Source organism: Panthera leo, chromosome F2 (genome assembly GCF_018350215.1).
Source record: "Panthera leo isolate Ple1 chromosome F2, P.leo_Ple1_pat1.1, whole genome shotgun sequence".
NCBI classification, from domain to species: Eukaryota; Metazoa; Chordata; class Mammalia; order Carnivora; family Felidae; genus Panthera; species Panthera leo.
In genome coordinates this window covers 10,679,832-10,703,568 of record NC_056695.1, presented here as the reverse complement: position 1 = coordinate 10,703,568, position 23,737 = coordinate 10,679,832, and the positions used below count along the sequence as shown (strand labels likewise).

General features: G+C 40.3%; 1 protein-coding gene and 1 long non-coding RNA gene across 5 annotated transcripts in view; one reads left to right on the top strand and one right to left on the bottom strand.

Moving 5' to 3' along the window:
- TOX (thymocyte selection associated high mobility group box) overlaps positions 1 to 23,737 on the top strand; it is a 306,751-nt gene that overhangs the window by 167,215 nt on the left and 115,799 nt on the right. For all 4 annotated transcript variants that reach the window (XM_042924257.1, XM_042924261.1, XM_042924260.1 and 1 more), the window contains exon 3: positions 9,974 to 10,216. In XM_042924257.1, coding sequence (XP_042780191.1) covers positions 9,974 to 10,216 — 243 coding nt within the window. The remainder of the gene's footprint in view (positions 1 to 9,973; positions 10,217 to 23,737) is intronic.
- LOC122211148 lies at positions 5,530 to 22,758 on the bottom strand. The gene is made up of 5 exons (XR_006198518.1): positions 21,678 to 22,758; positions 15,186 to 15,354; positions 6,478 to 6,589; positions 6,084 to 6,170; positions 5,530 to 5,850 (listed from the first exon to the last, which is right to left on the bottom strand). It is a non-coding gene; the product is annotated as an uncharacterized LOC122211148 (long non-coding RNA).

Genomic DNA, 23,737 nt, shown 5'->3' with positions numbered 1-23,737 from the left:
GTAAAAGATCCAAAGGGTAGGAATTGCCTCTGAGAGGCTGGTGGGTAGAAACAGGAACCCCCCTTTCCTGGCTCCCCTTGATTGAGGGAGGAGACAAACCAAGAGCACAGACCATCTGTGTAGTTTTCCTCCTCTGCTGATCTGGCTTCTTTGTGAAGAATGTGATTTTACATCCCCAACACTTACTGATTTCCACGCAACAGGCAAAAATGAGAAGAGTGGCCGTAAACACATACACCATGTATTGTTAAGTGTACGTATGAAATATGTACATATAAAAATAGGCCAGCACTCAGTGCTCAATTCCACGCTGGCTGCCGGCATGTGACTGAGCAAATAGAACTTGACCAAAAATCAATTTAACACAGGTTGTTTTTTTTTTTAAAAAAGAAAATTTATCAAAGCTTAAAGGCTGTATGTGGTGTTACATGGTATATTAAAAGCCAGTGCATTTTATTCAGTTATTACATGTAAAAAAAATAAATCTGTAATGATGCTATCACTGTCCTGTCTACCCACCTCATTCTCTAAGTCCAAGCAAATCATTTCACCTCTTTGCACATCGTTTTCCTTAACTGCAGAGGGGAGGCATAATCTCCAGGGTTTTCTCTGGGATTCCATTTGAGCATAAATATAGAACTCTAGAACAATACCCGAAGGGGGAAAAAATGCATAAGGTTATTCATCACAATATGGCTCATAACAGAAAAATCAGAAACCCTAAATATTTGGTAATAGGGAACCAATAGGATAAATTATGGAACATGCACACGATGATATAATGTGCAGCCATTTAAACAATAATGTAAATGATATTTATTGGCATGGAAACTCATTCATGATTCATTTTCAGTGATCAGATTAAATTATGTGATGGAATAATAAAATAATGTAAATAATAATGTAGCAAACAATTTATTGATTGCTCATAGGAGCCAGTATATTACTCAAATTATTTATATTATCTCATTCATCTCATTTAATGATGATTACCCTTAATGAATTGAATACAAATGTCATCCCTATTTTACAGATTTGGAAACTGAGGCTTAGAAAAATTCAGTCCCTACACCTACTAAGAGGTCAGCTGAGATTTTCATATCGTGTTTCTACCTTCAAAATCAGAGCTCTATGATCTGACTTAAAAACCCAAAACGAAATAGCAAATATGGAGTATATACAAAATCTTGAAAGACATACATTTTTTTTTTAAATGTTCATTTATTTTTGAGAGAGAGAGAGACACAGAGTGCGAGTATGGGAGGGGCAGAGAGAGAGGGAGACACAGAATCTGAAGCAGGATCCAGGCCCTGAGCTGTCAGCACAGAGCCCGACGCGGGGCCCGAACTCACGAACCACGAGATCATGACCTGAGCCGAAGTCGGACCCTTAACTGATTGAATCACCCAGGCACCCCAAAAGACACACATGTTTTAATAGTGGGTTTTTTTTTTTTTTTCTGAGTGGATGGACTAACTGATTTCTTTCCATAGGTATATATTTTTCTGGTTAACATGGATTATTTATAAAATAAAGCAAAAAAAAAATGTTGAACTGAATCTCAGAATGTATGCACTCAATGTGAGAATTCAAAACATCTGAAAAACTAAAAAAAGTATAGCTGTGTTTGTACATAAAATTGTGTGCTCAACAGTGAAATTTCAATGTTTTAATTACCCTCTTAAACGCTCAGTACAAAATGACAACTTGTTACCAGAAGAACATCCTTGGGCCCCTATTAGGGTTTCAGAAGTGACTCCTGCTCCTTAATCTGTTCTTCCTAATCATTCCTGTGTGCATTGTGGCTTATGGGGAGTGGGGGGGGGGGGGGGAGTACGTTATTTATTTCCCAGAAGCTTGTTTTTTGTGTGTTTTGGGGACAATTGCTTTGTTTTGTTTTGTTTTTTTAACCAAAGGGGAGGCCCATATGACAACAGCCCACAACACTGGTTTTAAAGTATCCCCTAGAGGGGCGCCTGGGTGGCTCAGTCGGTTGAGCGTCCGACTTCAGCTCAGGTCACGATCTCACAGTTCGTGAGTTCGAGCCCCGCGTCGGGCTCTGGGCTGACGGCTCAGAGCCTGGAGCCTGCTTCCGATTCTGTGTCTCCCTCTCTCTCTGCCCCTCCCCCATTCATGCTCTGTCTCTCTCTGTCTCAAAAATAAATAAACATTAAAAAAAAAAATTAAAGTATCCCCTAGAAATGTAACTCAGAGACTCACGTAGGCCCCCAAACGGTACTGAGAGGAAATAAATGTTCCCCATTTCAGTATCATTAATAAAGTGTGGCAGGAGAAATGCCTATATGTAAATGCTAAGAACTTTTCTGGAAGTCTGTGGAGAAGTGGCCTCAGCACCAGCCCTGATTCACAGAAGAGTGTTGGACTACGTTGCCCTCCCCATCCCCGATCTGAATGTGCTTGGCTCACTGCCCCAGGACCCCTGAATCCTCAAAGCTTCAGCCTATTCATGGAATCAAAGCTCACCCAGTCCTGGCCCTAAGAGCCAATGAGAGCCATTCACTGGGGCGGCCTCAGGTCAACCTCAAGTTTTCTGGTCTCATTCAGTCTTTACACACTGGGTTTTCAGTTATGAAAAAACATAATCCAATAAAAACCAGTCCCAGTAGAGGACTGACTTGGGCTCAGGACCCCCAAGTTTGTTTCGGTCAGTAGGGCCGATCTTGCCCTTGAAGTTTTCTAAGAGTTGAAGACGTGACCTTGCTGTCGAATCTCCCTGCCGCATTGTTCAGACTCGCTCATTTGTTGGTTTTGTGATCCTCCCGCGATCACGTAGTGCGTTTCTGCACAAGTGTCTGGTATCCAGGCCTTGTTTTTTGTTTTTTTTTCCCTGATATCCAGGGTAAATCTGCTTGTTCCAATCCCTTCATCATCCCAGCTTCAAGTAGTTCTACTTCCGTTTACACTTGATTCCAACACGCTCTTTATTGGGAGCCTAAGTTTTTAAATATTTTCTGACTCACCTCCCTCATAACAAACTGCATCTCAGAGTTCTCTGTATCTCAAATCCCACTCTGGAGGATGCCTGACACATAGTAGGTACACAACAAATGCTCTGAGGTGCTTGTGGCCTTTTGCTTATTAGCACAGGTCACAAAGATTAATGAGCATAAATAAAATAAATTTTGTACTTTTTACCAAAAAAAAAAAAAATTGCACTTTGATAACTGTTGCTTGAAAAATTAGCACATTGTGTGTTTTTAAATGAAGATGATTTATTGCTATTGTCTAACATGTGAGGAAAGACAAAAAAATTGTTTGCAGGATCATTGGCTTGAGCACATCAATGGCACTGTTGGACAATTCTTGCTGAGTGTTAAGATGATTTATGTAACAGACCGAAGCTTTCCACAGTAATACATTATAGTCTCAAGCTATCAGCCCTTGTTCCTGCAGAGACAAAAGAATCTGAAAAATACCTACTTTTGAAGGTCTTCTCAAAAGAAATTGGAGCTAATGTTGATGCTGTTTAAACTCTTTCGAGAGAAATCACCATTACATGTAATGTCTTAACTTCTGAAAACACACACAGGAAGTTTATCATTTTTCTTTTTTAAAAAACTCATTTTTCTAATAAACTCTTCAGTTTACTCTCCTTTGCATTTAGTTCTTTGAATCATGCAACGAGAATTTTCAATAAAGGATGAAACATATTTAAACATTGGTATTTTTCTATCCTGAAATTTCTGGAATTATGTTACAGATTAAAAATTAAGGCGTTCCATAGATGTGTGATGGCAGTGCTATTTATTTATCTTTCAAATAAAGATCTATATGAGAAACATATTTTACAATGTTATAACCATAGCCATATTTTTAGTATATGCATGATTGCATGAAGCCATCACATAATTTAAAGGTATGTACAAGATGATATCTTTTGAATTCTTCTGAGTTATGGGTCTTCTTGTCACCAAAGATTGAGTGCTCTGTATAATGATTGCAATGTGTGGACAGAGACTCACAAAGACAAGACCCCTCTGGTAGGGAAACCAGGTTTTAAAAAGAGAAGAAAAGGCAAAGTCCAGAAGAGAGTTCCCATTATTTGTTCCTGGTCAGCATATATGAACACTCTACCTAGATGGTATGAAAACATGAATTCTCTGTAGTCAAAAGAAAAATCCTAATTAACATCCCACTTCCAGATGCAGTCATGTAGGATAAGAATAAAAAACAAGAACAGGCTGTAGCAAAAGGCAATGTGGATTGCAGAAGGAGAAAATGTAAACAGGATACCCGGGTCATGGAATATGTTAAGCAATATGATTAAAAAGGAATGCGAGTATGTAATTAAACAGACAGGGGGAATGAGATCTTCCAGAAACCAGGTGAGAAATTTCCTTTCCCTTGTCACTAAAATAGGGGTCCTGGGAGGGTTCAACAGGGGCAGGGGTAATGGCTTTAGCCAAATGGCTAAAAAAGCGTCCAAACAGGTCAAATGAAAAGAGATTGGAAGGATCCTCTGTTACTTTCCTGTGACCCAGTCTCTTGGTTCAAGTCTCAAAAACAAGCCGTCTGATTAGCAGTTTTACCTCCTTGCCAAGAATCTCCCGGTGAAGACAGCCTTTCCATAACACAAGGCAGTATGTTAGCAAGGATGGCTTTTGTTGCAAATTTAGACACTGAAATTGTGGTTCCCGAGTTCATTGGCCTTTTCCCCGGGTCAATAGGAGTGGAACTGTCAGGAAGCCATCAGTCCGGGCTGCGGGTCTGCCTGCGCAGTTCCCCGAAAGAGCAGAGTTGTGGCCCTCTGCAGGGATAAGTAGGTGTCCTGCGAGCTTTTCAGCAGCCCTCACCTGCTCACTGGTTCCCACTATCATTTTATTCTTTAATTTCAAAAATGCAATTTCATTCCATTAAGATAAAGGCAAGACTTTCTCTCAGCTACTTAGGAGGAGCACTGGAATGAACGCATTACGTATGAATGGCGCTATAGTTTGTTTCAGTGTGAGTTCTGTTCAATGGCAAATACACCGAAATTCCTTTATAATGATGTCTAAACCCTCTCCTATACTGTCTGTCGTTGTTTGTTTTCTTGGACATGACCCATTCCACGACATGTATAGACCCACTTAATGATAGCTGTAGCTATGCTAAAGCTGCCATTTATCAAGAACATTCTGTGTGGCAGACATAGATTAGTAGGCTTTTTACCTACCTTATGTTTTCACTTTCAATGCTCAACAGAACCCCATGAAGCAGGTTTTGAAACAGGCTCACAAAGAGGAAGAAATCAGCCCGAGAACCCACACTAAGAAATGCTTCAGAGAACCTAGATGCAGTTCCTGTCTTCTGGACTCCAGAGCCTCAGGTCCTTCCAGCACGTTCTTGGCTGTTCTTATCAGTCACTGAAGGAATCATTATGAGTACTCTCAACTGACCCCCAAATCTATAATTTTTAATAATTTTACAATTTTTAATTATATATTTTTATAATTTTATAAATATAACATATTTGTAATATAATTTTATAATTTTTAATACTACTTTAATGTTTCCAACGGTCCCTTTGTGGCCTTGAAAAGTTCATACGTATTTTGGAATTAGCCAAGCCTTGTGTTAGTACAGCCCGCTTCAAGCCACATTCCATGACTCTTGGCTTCTGTTCCCTGGTCACACAGTAGAGCTGTCCTATGGCACATCTCAGCACCAGCGACATGATGAGATCTCCTGTGTCTAGGACCAGTGAGTAGCTTCAGATCAGAGAGAATCTGGTTAAGTAGCAATAATATAACTTTGAGTTCTTGGAATCATTTAGATCGTATAGATTGGCTGTTATTTAGAGCAAATCACTTTGCATACTTCTTTGTTTCCAATTTACCTTTCGTGAACCTGGTGAAGAGGCAAGATAAAATTAAAAATATTGGCTTGAATTTTGTGCCACTATCCCTGAATAATTTCTCCATGTGTATGGATGGTCACCATTGACTTTTATTATTCCCCGTGGAGAAGGCAAGCTGTATGACTCAGTCTGCTGTTAAGATTCTGATCTCTAGTAGACTAGAAGGGGTAACAGGCACTGTGAACAGTGATAAGGAATACGATGCCACCTTGAAAGTCCATACCTGTTCTCCAGAATTCTACTCTCGAATCAAGCCCTGTGGGATCCTCAGAGGACCTGGGGTTGACTCCTTGGTGGTCTCTAATTCAGGCTTAGAAAACACAAAACAAAACATAGTCCTGTTTCTCATGAAATATGTAAGGGCCTTAGAAAGGATTCTTGGTCCCAAGGCAACTGGAGAATGAAAAATACTTGAAACTCATGGCCTTTCTGAGACTTGAAGGAAGGAAATAAGCCCAAGTCAGAAGGGCCCTAAGTCAGTAGACAAGTGTAATAGGTCCACTGTATCACCCAAGGATGACCTCAACAGAAGACTTTTGGGACTACCCATCCTCTGCTTTCATCACAGTGTCCCTGTTCCTTTGCTCAGAATACCTTCTCGTCGGCTCTATACTTACCTGTATAATTAAGCCCTTGCTGCTGCCCAGGCATGGGGCATCAGACCTGCTGTTCCCAAGGGATCCTGATGTGGAGCTGAGGCTTCCATGGGGTCCTTAACTGATGTTCTACCTGTAGGAGGGACTAGGTTTCAGCAACTTCTGAGAATCCAGGAGCCCCAAACCCACCCTCAAAAGTCCTCTGGGACCTCTGTGTCACTACAGAAGGGCGAGTGCAAGCCATTTCAGGACAGATCAGCAGGCCACACTACCTTGCGCCAGCCTTTCTCGAGCTACTGAAGCCTTCATGTCTCTAGCAGGATAGTTTTGTCTTCCTGACATGCTGAGAGATTAACCTTACATACTGTGTCCTCAGCTGACCAGTGCAAAGTCTGGGGAATACAGGGTATTTATTCAAACCCTTGGAATAAAAGTGATATATTCCCAAATTTCTTGCCTTTAAAAGGTCACCTTAGCTTTCATTCGGTCATTTATGCATTCATTCAGTGATTCATTTGTTAATTCATTCAATACACATTGAATACTGACTCTAACCAGGCAGCCTCAGGGGGAATAAGGAAAATACTGAACCATATCCTCTTGTAATACATTCCTCCAAAAACTGTGATTTTTCTCTAATATATAACTTACTATTGTTAAGTCAGACTTACTCCTATTAAGTTTTTGGAAATTAAAATAAAGATGTCATGTCGTAGAAATCAATGTTGAGGAATTAGCTAATTCATTTCCACATTAAAAAAAATAATTAGTAATTAGCCTGGCATTGAGGTTTTTGTAAGTTCTGTGACATTCTGACGTTTATACAATTATTATGATACTTCTCTATGGCATCAATTACACTGTAATAGGCCCCTGGCAAATAACCATATCGTGACTTCTAATGTAAAGAACAGGAACTACCGGGTAACCTTATGCTGTTAAAATCCCTGATCCACGTAACTACCCGTTACCATTTAGGTTGTGGAATCCGTGGTTTTGGTACATAAGTGCATGGATTAAATAACATTAATGTGTAATTACATGAAAATAAACAAGGTAGCTTTGTTAAATTGCAGTACAATTGTTATCGCTGAATGTAAAGTGATACCAATTAAACCTTCCTTTAAAACACCACAAATTAAGATTTAACTACTGGAGAAATGCATGTAAAGCTATGGTATGCCATGGATAGAATATCCCTGAGTACTCTCTGAGGTTTAATAGCATTTATAAAATTAAAAACATCTTTTCCCTTTATCCCTGGCATTAACTGTATGTTACTTAGTGAAGTTTCAAACAGACACCATTTAATTCTTAAAAGATAAGCATCAACAAGTTCAGCCTTTGAAGTGTTGACGCAAAGACAAATTATGATTTCTTGTGTTCACATAGAGTAAATATTTTAGTGGGATAGGCATTAACATGGAATTTCGGATGAGGAAAGACCTGATACCGAAGCTAATGTTAATTCTTAAATTATGAAATTTCGTTGATCAAAAACCATTGGGTGTTGGCAACTTGGTATCATTCAGCCTCATAAAATAGTAGCAGTCAAACTGCTTCTATGTCACAGCGTATATCCATCCCTCATATAGTGTGAGCTGTTTACCAGCTGAGTCAAAGTTACTTAAATTCTGAGCCTCAGTTTTCTCTTCAGGAACACAGGATAACGTAGCTACACACAGGACTGTCATTGAGGATTAAGTGAGGACGACATAGTCAAAGGACCCAGTACAGCGCTTTTTACAAAACCAGCATTAATAAAAGTGCTTCCTCTCCCACTTCCCCGCTTCAAATCTTTTGTGCTTCTTCTTAAATCAATACTTGTCCCGGGAACTGTTGGTTTAGATCCATAGACTCAAGCTCTAAAATACATCAAGCAAATGAGAATTTAATCAAACTTACAATTTTGACACTGAGCCCTAATGGGCTTTTCAGACAAGAGATCTAAACTATAAACAGGAAGCGCTGGTAACTGATGTTGGAACTTTCAGAGCTGGTGATTTCTTAGCAGAACTTGAGATATCCAAGAAAACTTATCTGCAAAGATGAGTCAAAGCTTGCCTTCACCTACCCCTAGTTTCTAACCCGCACGTGCCTCTACGTGACCAGGTCTGAATTCCAGATGTTTCCAGTAGCGCTTCATTTCATCGTGCCTTCTGACAGCACCTAAACAAATATATTAAAACTTGTACAACATTTAGCAAGTGCAACTCGAAGATTTTCTTTCTGTTAGACAAATAGACGCCATCTGGAAAAAATAACCCCAGGCGCTTGGACGCAGGAGCATGAAGCTCATTGGCTGAACACCCAATGAATACCTTACATTACTTTCTTTGGCTCCTACCCTCTGCCTGCTCATTGCAAATCTTGCACACTTCAGCAGGGTCTGTGCTGTTAGACAAGAAAGTCCTGTTACTCATGTACTCAAACACTATGAAGACATGCCTAATTTGAAAGATAAGCTTGCAAGAATGAACCGGACCCAGATCGTTTCCTTTTTATTGTAACACCTGCTGCATAAAGGACTAGTAGATATCACTCTGCCTTGATATTAATTGGAAACAATATTTTATTGTTCAGTCCCCCCTCATATTTTCAATGTTTACCGCATTCCGTTTCAAACGGGAGTGTCCTCGTATAATCTTTCCTTCCTTTCTCTTTCCTTTCCCTCCCTTTCTCTTTTCTCTAAAGCTGCTTTCCAAAGGGAAAAGCCCCACATATGTTGTTATTTGTCTTACTGATTGACTTTTATTCCTAAATTCATATTATAACAATGTTAGTGTGATTTTGCCTTTCAAATTAGCTGAAAGGAAACTGAATGACTGTAATATTAGTTATCAGCTTTTAGAGGAACGCCAAATAGATGGGAATTGTCAGAAATCAAGAGAACAATCTTCACTTTATTTTGATGGTATAATCTTCGTGGGAAAAAAATAGCTTTTAAAGCCTTTTTTTCCCCATATCAAACTTTCTCTGCAACCACACTTAGGCGACATGCTTAACTTACTTGTTTGCTAATTATTTTTCTTTTGCCCGTTGTAAACATGCCGCTTTTCAAAACTCTAAAGTGATTTCCCCAGAACTTCTGGAATTCATTTTATGACGTCTCATGACCTGAGCAGTGGGGGGGGGTCCTATGAAACATGTTTGATTACACATTAATTTTATAAATTGCCTTCCTTCCCCCCAATTCCCATGAAAAAGGTATTCAGTTAGATTAAAACTCTGGAAAATTTCAATGGGACCTTTGAAATCAATGTTTGAGTTCAGTTTCTCGGAAAAATAAAACTGCCTGATGGAAGTACTCTTTCTACAAGAAGTGCATATGCCTTTGAGGCATTTTTTTTTTCCATGAATAATAGTGAAATGACAGCAGGGTAATCTGCGTGTTTGAAATGTCTTGGCCAAATCCAGGATGCTGCTTGTAATAAGATCTGAGGGCTCATGTGTATTTGTTCGTGGTGATGAAGAAGATGGGAGTGATAATTTGCAATGATGTCGTTTGTCTTTTCAGTCTTACCCTGGTCCAAGTCTGGAAAGTGAAGACTTCAACATTCCACCAATCACCCCTCCCTCCCTCCCTGACCACTCACTGGTGCACGTGAATGAGGTCGAACCCGGTTACCACTCTCTGTGTCACCCAATGAACCATAATGGCCTGCTACCATTTCATCCACAAAACATGGACCTACCTGAAATCACCGTCTCCAATTTGTTGGGACAGGATGGAGCACTGCTTACTAACTCCATTTCTGTGGTAAGAATCTGCTTACCAATTTGTGGCGGGGGGGGGGGGTGCGGTGGGGGGGGGTGGGGAGTGAGGGACGTAGTGAGGGTAAGCTCGACTCTAAAGCAAGAAGCTTTAAATTGGGGTAACACAGGGTTCTGAAACTAAGCATAAGTTTTTAGCTACGGAGAATGTTCTCCATAGATTCCTAAAGCCATTTTCCATTTTATATTTAATTCAGGGGAAAAAAATCAATGAATTACATGTTTGATCACTTATATTTATAAGCCAAACTTCTAAATACTATTTGACACTGAATGCCGTGTCATAAAGTTGACAGACTTCTCATCACAAGGCAGATCCTCACATCTTCTGACCAGGGACTTCTTTTAAACTGGATTTCATTTTATGGAAAGCAAGAAAACAATTTTCCTTTTTTATTTTGGAGGTACAATTCTAGTGATTAAAATTTATCTCCCTCAAAGTGTTTCAATCTGTTGGCCCCATTGGCCCTATGAATCTTCAAATGTTCTGTAGTTCTCAAAGTTAGTAGGAATGTGTCTCCCCCAGAAAACGAGCAAAAAGTACATTTCCAGCTTCTACCCAGAAGTCCAGGGATCTGGATTTTTAACAGGCAGCCCATGTTTGAGAAACACTAGCTTATCACAAAATCGTTCCTTCTGATTTTTACGTGATCTTAAACCTTAATAATTTCTCTGTCTATATCTCGAGTAGTGAAAAATATTTTCAGTGGTATATGGCCAAGGACAGAGCTCTTTACCATGTCCTCAAACTCTCCCTGAGGTTAACATTGACTTTTAATTAGCACTCTTTGGTTTCCGTTGTTCAATCACTTAACAGTACAAGTAACTCAATTGTCATTTGGGTAAGTCACTGAACAGTGCTGTCATGTTCACAATGAATAAATTGATGAATTTGCTCATATCATATTGTTTCTGATAGGCAGCATTCTTATTATCACTTATCTAAATCATTTGGGGATGTAGCTTTAACTTGAGTGGCTTCGCAAGGTTTTTCTGTTAATCACGAATGTGAAGGGTGGGGGTTGGCAGGCCGTGGGGGTGGGGGAAGAGTCAAAAGAAACCGTGCAGTAGTTTTTGGAGAATGAATCCCAGAGTCTAATGCCATGATAGTGTCTAGATTCTTCTAAGAACTGGCAGCTAGCCCAGTGGCCAAGAGAGGGGAACTCATTCACAGCCGTAATAGTGGCAGAAAACTGCTATCCTCCATTTTTTAGATTATCTGTTACCTATATAGATTTGTCCTACGAGTAGGAGTATTAACTCTGGCTTGATGAAATATAAAATGGATTTTTAAACAAATGTGCTAAATTTGTAAATCTGAATAATGTACTTCAAAGTGGTCACCTTGAAAAGTCTCATGTCTGGTCCACTTTGGGGTGAGGCCTTCAGACCCAGTTCATGAGTCAGTCAAGTGTCCCAGGGGTTGCTTTTCTAGGCATCAGCTATTCATTAAGAAGGAGAAGAAGAATGCATACAGTATCTACAGTACCCGGTCAGTCCTCGGAGTTTTCTCAGGGTGGATGGAGTGGGGCCATAGAAGGGGTGATGAGACGTAATTTAAGTCTCAAAACCCTTTTTCCTTTATATCATTTGCCTTCTTAGCATTCCTAGGACTGCCTCAATATACCATTCACTCATTAAGAGATGCTTCTTCGGTATATATGTGCATACATAGGTTGTATATAACATACGTACATACGTGTGTATATTCTCAGTATATATGTGTCGAGGATTTCTCCAGAGTGGCCATAATGGCAATCACACTATCCTTACATGGCATGCTCAGAACTGGACCTGATCACAGCATGAAATACACCACTTTCCAGGCCCTTCTTCCACTGTGCTTTTGTCTTACTCTATCAGGAACCTCACCTCATCCAAATTTCTTTATGCTTTCTTCACCCAACACAATGTCAAAAACAGGACTTTAGGTATTTTCCCTTCAAAGTGGTATTTCCTTTGGAACTTTTAGCACTGTAGAAAGCAGAGGGGCCCTGTTGGCCTAACCTAAGGTTAGATAAAGCTCTAACGTGCCATTCCGGTTCTTGGCAGGGTGCATCTAGCAGGATCTTTCATAGAATGGTGAGCCTTCCTGATACCTCCCAGACCACATTCCGAGCTGAACATCCACTTTGCCTACTCTCAGTACTGGCCCTACCATTCTATGCTGTTACATAAAATGCTGCTCCAACAAATAATCCAAAACTTGGTGAGGCTTTGGATGGGCTTTAGCACTGTCCGATAGAACTTTCTGTGATGATGGCTTTTCTGTTATTCATACTGTCCAATAGCAGTGTTCATTGGCCAGTAGGCACTTTAAATGTGGCTGAGTGACTGAAGAACTAATTTTTATTTTATTACATTTGAATTATTTTACATTTAAGGTAGCCACACGTTCCTATTGGCTACTCTATTGGATAGCTTAGGTCTACTTAATGTTGATTCTAACATCAAATCTATATTAAACCCATTTTTAAGCCAATGTGGTCTTGGAGAAAGTAGCTTTGGAAATTAAATTTGCTGTATGAATCATCTTTCAAGAGTTGGATCTTTGGCTGGAGTCCAGGAGCCAGAGTCTGATATAGTCTATAGTTGCAGTAGAAATCTAATAAAGTTGGAAGGGCCGACTTTATAGGAGTCTACTAATTCCTCTGAGAAACAAGGAGCCTCTTCAATACTTATTTTGAGCTAACATGTGTCTAGAATGCCATTCATCAGCATGTACATTTTAAATGCTTACCATGATCTAAATGTTTCAAAGTGCTCAAATGATCGATATGTTTTAAGCTGGAAGATTTGGCCAAAGACTTCAAAAACCAAGCAAAGGACCATGGGCTTGATATGATGGATTCATAAAAAACATTGGCTGCTTTCACTCAGGGTGAGAGCAATATGAAAACGGTATCATGGGAAAATCCTTCTGGCATCTTCCTGGATGGATAGCGGTGGTAAGAAACGAGTTGTGCAAAGTCCATGGAGCCTGTTGTCATAACTCAGGCAAGAGGTGTTGAGGAGATATAGAGGGCGGTGACAGTGAGAACAGAAAGATGGGCTACTAAACTGTTCTCACATCATTCCCAAGTACAAACAGATCTGAAAATGAACAAGCCTTCATATAGCCACATTTTATGTTTAAAAAGCTCTCAGGGGTTATTTTCTTTGAAAGGAACTTTAGGACTTACAGAATATTTTCTTCATATTTCTTTGTAAAAACAAACAAACAAAACTCTTTGTAAAACAAACAAACAAACAAATTAAAAATCTTCCCTAAAAATTTTGCTCATGCCTAATGTGATCTCAAAATTGAACAACCAAACTATTGGTCAGTTTGCCAATCGTTGAAATATACTTATGAATAGTGTACAATTCAGGTCATCAATACTCATATCGACAAGGCAGTAATGACTACAGAAATCAAGATGGAAAAGCTGCCCACCTAGAAATTGCAGCGTTCTTTCCCAGCCCTTCTGTCAAGGTCACCTTCAATAATAAAAGCTAACACCTGTAGATTCTAAATAATAAACTTGTTGTGATTCTTAATATCCTATGAGTAAGGGCCACCCTAGGCAGACTTATGTATGGGTTCAACTGTCTCCAACTGCATTCTCCAAAAGCTTTACAGAATTATTAAAGCTGAGCTTTTGTTTTTAGCGTGGTGCTCACATCTTGGTGTTAGTATCTTCACATGACAGAAGTTTAGAATTTGAATGACTCACAGGGGTAGAAATATTTTAGTTCTCACTGAAGCATTATATAGATTATAGAGATTGTAATGTTTAATCTATATGCATTATTATGTCATATGTTATCTTTCGTATCAGTTGTTATATATAATATGTCTTTCCTGAGATTTCATTTTAAAGATAAATTTTCTAGTATCTGCTTGTTCTTATCCCCAGTGGCAACATAAGTGATACAATTTGACTGAATTTAAGCATTTCCTACAAATGTCTAATGTATTAGACATAAAAAAATTTAGTCTATAATTAGAAATCAATGTCTGAATGAGTATTATTATCCCAATTTCACAATTGGAAAATGGAAGTTTGGAGTGGTTAAGTGACTTGCTCAGTGGCTCAAGCCACTAAATATGCCAGCTTTCTTATCTAAAAAACAAGGAGAAGGGCGCCTGAGTGGCTCAGTCAGTTAAGAGTCCAACTCTTGACCTAGGTTCAGGTCATGATCTTGAAGTTTGTGAGTTCAAGCCCCGTGTTGGGCTCTGCACTGTGGCAGAGCCTGCTTGGGATTCTGTTTCTCCTTCTCTCTGCCCCTCCCGCACTTGTGTTCTCTCTTTGTCTCTCTCCCAAAATAAATTAAAAAACTTAAAAAAAAAATAAAGATAAAAATAGCCCTTACCTCATGGGGTTAAATGAACACTGAAGAATCGCTTAGACCAGTTGTTGGCACATAGGAAGCATTATATAAGTTTGTTAAATAAAATGGGAAAAGCAAGCCTGTATGACTCTTTTGGAAGAGTTAAAATGCATAAAACAGAAGATTTTCCCAAAGAGTTATTTATATTTCAATCCTTAATCTTCTTCACAATTGTTGGCCGGCGGGGGCTGGGGTGGGGGTTGGGGGGGGAACAATAGTAAGCCTGCTATTAACCAAAGAAGGCTTTATCTTTTACTGAGTGTCCTTATATACCAAGATCATTTAAACCAACATCTTTGGGCTAGACTTCCTCAGTTCAAATCCAAGCACTGCCACTTACCAGCTATGTGACCTTGAGCAACTTACATAATCTTTCTGTGCCTCAGTTTTCTTATCTATAACATGGGCATGATGAGACGTTTAATGAAAGAAGTTATCTGTGAAATATGTGCCTGTCACACAGTAGGTGCTAGATATATTCAGTGGGAATCCCTTTCTGATCAAAAGGTCACCAGGGTAGAATATCGAGATTGCTTCCTGAAATTTATCATAAATAAATCTGTATGGAGGCTGAAACATACATGGGGTGAAATTTCTTCCTTGCCACGTTTCCCAGCACTCCCTTTTTGTATCTTCTTGCTGGTGCCACTTTATAGGTTACCAGTCAGTTGGGACTCTCGCAAGAATTTAGATATCTGGCTCTTCAAAACAGATTCCATTTTCTTCAAGTCCCTGCTTTCTAAGCCCAACCTATAAAACAGGGCAGAATTTCTATTAGTATATGCTGTCAAACAAGGGCCAGTTAGTTCGGATTCTGTGACACAGCTATTCATGACCCCATATGCAAGAGTCCCATTTTTTCTCACTGTTCCCTTGAGTTATTTTGCTAGTGGATGATTGATCAGCCTGCGCTTCTCAGAGAGGGGAATCTCGTCAGAAGAGCACTGGAACGAGAGTCTGGAAGGCCAGGGCCTGCCTTGGATAATAAGCGTGGGCAATGTACTGTACCCCATCTGAAACCAGCAGGATTGGGCTGGATCCGAGGGTCCAGATTATGCTCATTGGAAACAGGGGAAGGCAGGACTCAGCCGGACTGGTGTCACACTTGTTCATAGTTCCTACAAAAGTTCCCTTGAACGAAGGATTCTTACGCCCAAGAAGATGGAAAACCACAGAACTGGTTGATCGCTGAAACCCTTTCCAGGGCTAGCACTCTCCTATGATTCATACTCTACTGACCACACAACTGGGATCCAGAGTCACGACTCGCTCGGCTTTTTACTTTAGTCACTTAGTAATTTTTCCTACCATCACTTTGGCTTTCTCATTCCTCAGTGTTTTACCTGTCCCTCCCAGAGCCTAAATGGTTATTAAGATATTTGAATCTATTGAACAGAACATTTCTTTGAGTGGAAAATGTTGTTCTGCCATTAAGGAGAAAGTGATGTTGCTTTGTGGGACCGGACGGTGTTTTCATGTTGTTAAAGAGAAACTACAGGACTATTTTGGGAGAAAGGTTAAATAAGAAAATGTCTGTATTAAGCATTCATGGTTCAAGAAAAATCCTTTGATTCCTACAAACTGAAATCAAGAGCCTCTTCTTTTTCTCTCCACTCTGGCACATTCGCTGCTGGGTTTAATCATGGATTGGTGGAAGGAAAATACAACCTTGTATAAAGTCATCCAACCCTCGCTGCCTGGCCTATATGTGGCGATTGCTTGTTCTTTGTGCAGTCAACAGAAGCTCTTTCATACAAAGAAAAACCGTGCAAAGTTTCAGAATGGCCTCGCAGAAAGGATTCATTTAGACCTGAGCTTTTTGTGCGTGTGGTTCCTAATGACACATTATAGAAAATTTACAATGAAAAAAGCCACAAAGGAGATTTCAATTTCTTTGAATGCTTCAAATTTCCAGTTCTGGAGTTTAAAATGGAAAAAGATGTTAAAAGGCAATGGAATCGGGGGCGGGGAGGAGGGTGGTTGTTTCCCAAATGCCTTATTTTTCCAGGCAACAAAAGCAAAGCATAATGTATATACTCAGATTTATTGTCACTTTCAGCATTCAGTCACGCCACACTTTGCATTCGGAGGCCACCGTCCAGCTGTTTTGACAACCATCACCTCAGAAGGTGCTGTGGAGGACACACGAAACTGAAGCAGAGGGTATTCCTCTGGGTCTGTAGGCAGGGCTGTACATCAAGGAAGCCAGAGGTATTACAGCAGCATGAATTTCTAATATGTCGCCATTATGGAAAGGACCACTGGCACATTGAATAATGTGGCTTTCAAAGCCAAGCCGAAAATGTGATTACAGACAATTTGATTGCTGTTTTTAAAATAAATATTTCCAAAATCTTGAGATATTTTATTTCACGTAATGCATCAAGTATGTAACAGTGGACCAGAGCTAAATGTCTTTCAGGACACAAAGGAGCTGATGATGTCAGCCCCATTTAGATATGAAATAATGGAAGCATGCGCTTAAAATGGAATGGATGTCACAGTGGTTTGTTTCTTTCTTAAAAATAAAAATAAAAAAAAAAAAACAGGAAAAAAAAAAGCAATAACAAGAAATGATTTTGCCCGCTTTGACAGAAGGAAAAAAAAAAAGATGAAGAATAATTATTTAGCATTATGCCACAATTCATGAAATGTTTGGCAATTACAGCCTGGTTTGGACTTTTGTTTCTTTTTTTCACATGTTGCAGCACATGAGAGCAATGTATTAAACCACTTTAATGCCGTGAGGACATGAGCTGGTTTTGTTCTTATTTTTGACCATGTATAATAAAAGTGTGTGGTTTGGGTTTTTTTTTTTTTTAATGTCAAATTCCTAATAAGGACAAAAGTAAGTGTTTGTGGTGCAGCCCTTTCTTTGCTCAGAACAGACTACTTTGAATGTGATATCGATAAGTAGTCCAATGGACTCAGTATGTTAATGATTTGGGACCATCTTTTAGGGCTATAATAAAATATTATTCCAAACTGGAGTTCTCCTTAATAGCATCCAGGAAAGGAGCCAATTTAAAAATAACACTTTTCCTTTCTTATGCCAAGTAAGAAAACTCAAGATTGACTTTGTATATAGGGCTTGTTGTACTTTTTCTTCAACCCTTGAGTTCATATGGATGTGTGCCTCGCCCATGCACGGAAGAAGTTAAAAAGCTATAAACCCAGTTATATAATATACAAACTCTGGGAGTTATTCAATCCAGCCTCTTTAATTCCAGGCAGGAGTAAACCTAAACCATTTAAGATATGTGGTTTTCTATCAAAGAGCCAAGATTCCACAATTTTCCTTGGTAGCCTGTTTGTGTTTAATTAACCTTGTAACATTAAGTTAAATTGCAGTAAGAGATTTAGATTCCTTCCAGGAAGTTCCTTATTAAAGTTAAACGAAAATCTCTTACTACAATTTTAGTCTACTTTGTCCGCTTCAGACTTCTGGATGCTGGGAGAACAGTTGATTTCAAGTGGTTGACATTTATCAAGTCGTGTTGTACCTGGCCCAGACTACCCCAATTCCTGTAACCCGTCCTCAAAGATCATATTTTTCAGCTTTAAAATCAAATTAACATCCTTTTTTTTTTTTTAATTCGTGATCTTAAGGAATACTGACCACAACGAGAGGCGGTGCTCGAGACAGGGCCTGAGATTACAGATTAATTTCTGATTTTTTCAAATAATTCTCTGCCCCCATGTGGACATTTTATGATAGGCTCTTTAATAGCATCACTGATTGCTGACATATTTAATTCTGGGCCCGTCGATCACTCCCACGCATGTTCCTTGCTATGTTGGTGTCTTGCCAGCAGTTCCCCATCTTGTTTCTGTGTAACTCATTTCACGTCCTAAAGGCAAACATCTGGAAAGGCCGTGATGGTGATGCTCATCAAGTCATTTTTTTTTTTTTTTTCTGGCTGGGTATCCATTATTTAAATAGTCCTCAGCAAACAAAGAGTGGGGAAGAAAACTGTAGTTAAGCCCTCGTAATTGTCCCTGGACAAACACATTCTAAGTAGGACCAGGAGGAAGACTCTCTGGTCCCCGGTGTGAGGCTTCAGCCACTAGCTCTCACCTCTTAAATTGTTAATAAAATGGTCCTTAACATGTGGAGGGGGAGTTTGGGCAAAGCAGCACAGAACCTAGAGGAAACAGCGGTGGGAGCAGGGAGGAGAAACAGCAAACAAGGCTATTTGTAGGAATCCTGTCGCTGAGGGCTCCGTCCTAGCTTGTGTCTCCTGTTTATGGTCCCCCTCCTACCCTTTCTCTGAGCCCATGCTCATTGCTGGATTCTCCTCCCCATTTCGGGCCCCCGAGGATGTTCCATCCTCAGCCCCGTACCCTAACTAGTAAATGATGACACTTCATATATCAAGTCCTCACTGGGAATCAGGCCCTAAACTGAGCGCTTCACACATGTCCTTGTTGTCTCTTTCCTTCCCTTGCTATTCGCCATTAACGCTCTGGACATGCCCTCCCCCCATGGAAAAGAAGATTTCATGTTCCCTCTCGCTCCCCCTGGCGAGCTCTTTACAGATAAGAGGACCTAGGTACCTTGAGAGTTTATTTGGTTTCATTCTTTCATGTGGAAGTTGTTGCTAACAATGTAAGTGGTCCACCACACTTAGTAAGAGACCCTGGTAACTATTTCTGATCAAATGAATGAACTCATTTGTCCCCACTGGAGCCCTAAATATTTTCCTCAGACAAGTGCGGGATCATTATTGCTTTTATTATTTTTTTTTAATTTCTATTATATTTTTAATGTTTATTCATCTTTAAGAGAGAGAGAAAGAGAGAGAAAATGAACAGGGGACGGGCAGAGAGAGAGGGAGACCCAGAATCCGAAGCAGGCTCCAGGCTCTGAGCTGTCAGCACAGAGCCCGACACGAGGCTCAAATTCATAGACCGTGAGATCATGACCTGAGCTGAAGTCAGTTGCCTAACCAACTGAGCCACCCAGGCGCTCCCCCATTATTGCTTTTTTATACTGACCCTTCTAAGCTGTTGTTTATCTTCTAAAATGAGACAAATACTCCAGTTTTTTAAAAAACTATAATGTCACGTCATGGGGTCTAAATATGTCTAGCCTACTATGATACTTCCAATATAGCTAAATGCGTTTCAGCTCGAAATTTACCTCTAATCTTATAGTCTTAATACTTGAGTCAGCTTACTGCTAATTATCCTAACCTGCACCACTATTAAATTGAAATATTTGACAATTAATTACAGTGTATTAGTTGATCTTCCTGTTTCGATGAATGCTTTTATTTTCTGAGTAGAGCTATTTTTATGGAGAAAAATTATCAGTAAAATTACAAGACTTCTAAAGAAACATATTTCTGCCTAGTCCCCCAAAATCTGGGAGGCAGAAGGGGCAATGTGGAGAATTAGTGTCTATTAAAGATTGCCTCATATGACCAGTGAAGGGTTTTTATTATTATTACAAATTGATTTAGTCTTTGACTTGCCATTTGCTTGATTCGTGCAAGTAGATTATTAACATTAAAATGTTGCATTATAAACCCATTTAGTCATGGAGTCATAGGAGAATTAGGCTAAAATGCTTTTCAGGAGAACAATGAGCCAGTCTCATTTCAAGACACCAGTTCCTTCATTATTCATTAACTATTCTTATCTAGAGCATACGGGAACATTTTAAGAGCAGGTTTTGGGTTTTTTCCATTTCAGTTTTTTCCAGTTTGAAAGTTCCAAGTTCTCTAATGTGGACAGTCATTACCTATAGGAACATAATATTTGTCTTTTTCATATTAGCCATTTATATACTTTGCCGGAAGGATCATGTGCACCATTGGTGGAAAGGTACAAGGTGTTACAGGATCTTTGACCATTTGGTACAGTTGTTAAAATACTAGATTCAACTTTCCTTTTTTGGACCATTTAAAATATCACAAATGCCATAATCACCCAGAGAACAGATCTTTTTTCCTTCACCTAATAAATATATTTAGCATTCTGATGAATATATAATAACAAAATTAATAGTTGAACATCTTTGAATTTAATGGAATGTACAAATTCCCCCAGGGAAATCTAAGTACCATTTAACAGAGGGAGGATTAAACTCCTCTTTGTAATTCAAGATAGCAGTTCTATTTTTGATAGGCATGATACTTTCTCAAAATTTATTGCATTTGAAAAGTGTTTTTCTTTAGCATTTAAGGAGTTTTGTTTTTTTAAATCAAAAGCTTGATTGTCTTCCATAAAATATTAGCCTTGAAATCAGCCCCAGAAACATATTACACTATTAAAATTTTTCATATTTTCATATGCAGTGCATATTTAATCACACTCTCTACTAGTCAGCAGACATAAATAATGGCTTACCAAATGGAGACAGGACCATACTTCTTACATTATGAAACTTGAAAATGAGCTGGATGAAAAATACGTCCCTCTTTGGTTCTTTAGACAGTACATTCATAAAGATTATTGCTGAAAACATTATATTATTAAGACTGTCAAAAGACAAACAGAACCCTTAACATGTTGAAGCATTTTCTTCCTATCGTGAGATTACACATATCTCATGGTGCTTGAACAATTAACAGGAAAAGAAGACTCCGGCCCAACCATGTGACAATTATTCAGATACAGAGTAAAAGTAGGCTATTTGCTATTTGTGTCTGTATTTATGTATCTCTCTGTCTCCCTACCTAAATATATGCAGTTACACATTCATCTGTTGATTGTGCTGGGACATCTGGGACTGGTACCCACTGTTAAGAGATCAGTGGCCTGCGAAGGCCACTTCCCCACTGGGCAGATGCATATCGGGACCTTCCGTTAACAATACTTTGGGGCGCCTGGGTGGCTCAGTTGGTTAGGCAACCGACTTCAGCCCAGGTCATGATCTCCCTGCTCGTGGGTTCGAACCCGCGACGGGCTCTGTGCTGACAGCTCAGAGCCTGGAGCCTGCTTCAGATTCTGGGTCTCCCTCTCTCTCTGCCCATTCCCCATTCCTCTCTCTCTCTCTCCCTCAAAAATAAATAAACATTAAAAAAATTAAAAAAAAAAAAGAAAAGAAAACAACCTAGTACTGTTACCTGGGATATTTTCTTGTTTATGGGTTGTTACTGAGCAGCCTCATTACTAATTATAGCATTGCACGAGGCCAGCCTGTGTTTCCCAGCAAAGGGCAGACCCTGCATTTTCCGAAGCTGTGCTTTGCTGTGGCATTTCACCCCACCCATCCCACTTGTTTGGGGTGCCTTCAGTTGTGCCTCAGATCCGTAGATGTCATGTGCAGTGACTGTTGGAATCCCTGAGCTGACAGTTCTCTTGGGAAGAGGAGGGTTACACGTAGGACACGCGTGGAAAATCTGAGACCGTGTTAAGATCGGATCCTCCACTGCGGTGCCCTCCTTAATTGTTTCGGGGACCGTGGTGAGTGGTGGTCACCTGCAGAAGCGGACTAACGGTACCGGCGTCTTGGGAAGCGGCGTGAGGGCTGGGACACTGGCTGGTTCGGGGCGGGGCGGGGAGCGGCCTGGACTTGACCCTGCCTGGCCCCTCACAGGCTGCCTGTGACTTTGGGCCAGTGACTTCTCCACTCTGTGCAACGCTGTCGTCTGGTGGTGGCGACCGAATGGGTCTCGGAAGCGCTCGACCCATCAGGTCAGCCGAGTTTCATCATCCGCCTTCTCCGAAGTCCCATGGCTGGTTGTCTGGGTTCTCCGCACATTACGTGTGTTTCCGCTTCGATTGCTGCTGGCCGTGTTCCGCGTGACATTCTGCCCTGAGCGCCACAAGGCCCTGAGCCCCTACTATTGCCAGGTCCCAGGCAAGGTGTTTGACAGTTTGCCCCGACTGCCCACCATCACACCGGGAAAGGGTGGTGTAATCCTTCCTTTATGTAGGGGGGGGCTGACGACACAGAGGCAGGCCACACAGGGGGGCAGGGGGGAGGTAGAGAGGCAGGCAGGCCGGGGGGATCGTAACCCCTCCATTTCTGGGGAGCCCGGGGCTGTGCCTTGCCTGTGGGGGCCCAGTAACTTTGCACTGAAAGTTTTCATTGAACCTTTCGTCCTCCAGGGCCTCCTACATAGTATGTTCTGATAAACCCTGATGAGCCATTACTGTTCACCCTGGCCTCACCAGCCCAGATAACATGCGCCACTCCGCTCTCCCTCGCTCGCTCTCTCTCTTTTTTTTTTTTTCTTTAACCAAATACACTCACTTTAGGGCAGCTGGGTGGCTCAGTCCATTAAGCATCCGATTCTTGATTTCGGCTCAGGTCAGGATCTCACGGCTCACGGGATCGAGCCCCATGTGGGACTCAGTGCTGGGCACCGAGCCTGCTTGGGATTCTCTCTCTCTCCCTCTCCCCCTCCCCCTCCCCCGCTCACACGTGCGCACGCACACTCTCTCTCAAATCAGTATTTTCAAAAAACTAAAAATAAGTAAAACTAAACTCACTTTCTGTTTACATTGCTGAAATAATAATGGAGAGAGTGAGTAGAGGAAAAGAGAGATCATATAGTCCAGTGAAAAAAGGAAAGCCTTGGTATTCTAGCTGCGTGACTTTGACAAACCACTTGACCTCTCAGACTCTCAGTTTTCTTCACCGTAAAAGAAAGAACTGAGGTGGCCCAATAACATTTATATTACCATGTGGTCGTGGGGATTAAGTAAGATACAAGATGAACATTTCTAGTACCTGACAATCTAAGTACATTCTCTGGTCGTCCGGTTGAATAAGTTAGAATTCCAGCTAATGAAACACGTTGGGTATTTGACAAAAGTGCAGTAATTTAAAGTTTAAATTCTTCTGCAAGGCAAATGGTGTTGCCTCCTCAGGTAGCAATGGATGGCTATGCCAATGGATCAGGATTGAGGCAGTCTTGCCTCATGACCAGCAGTTGGGTTATCTGCCATTTGATACAAATTTGTTATCAGCCAACCTCAAGATATTCTTTCCTCTCCACCATCAGTATATAAAATTTACTTTTCAAAGTACAAAGATATTTAAATTATTTTATAAATAAAAGGAGGAAAAATTCTGGGCAGCCTGCCAAAGTTAGCAGATCTGAAATTAGCTAGAAATGTTTCCTCCTCGTTATTAAATTCCTACTATTTTTTTTCTGATGTGTTCATATCAACTTGT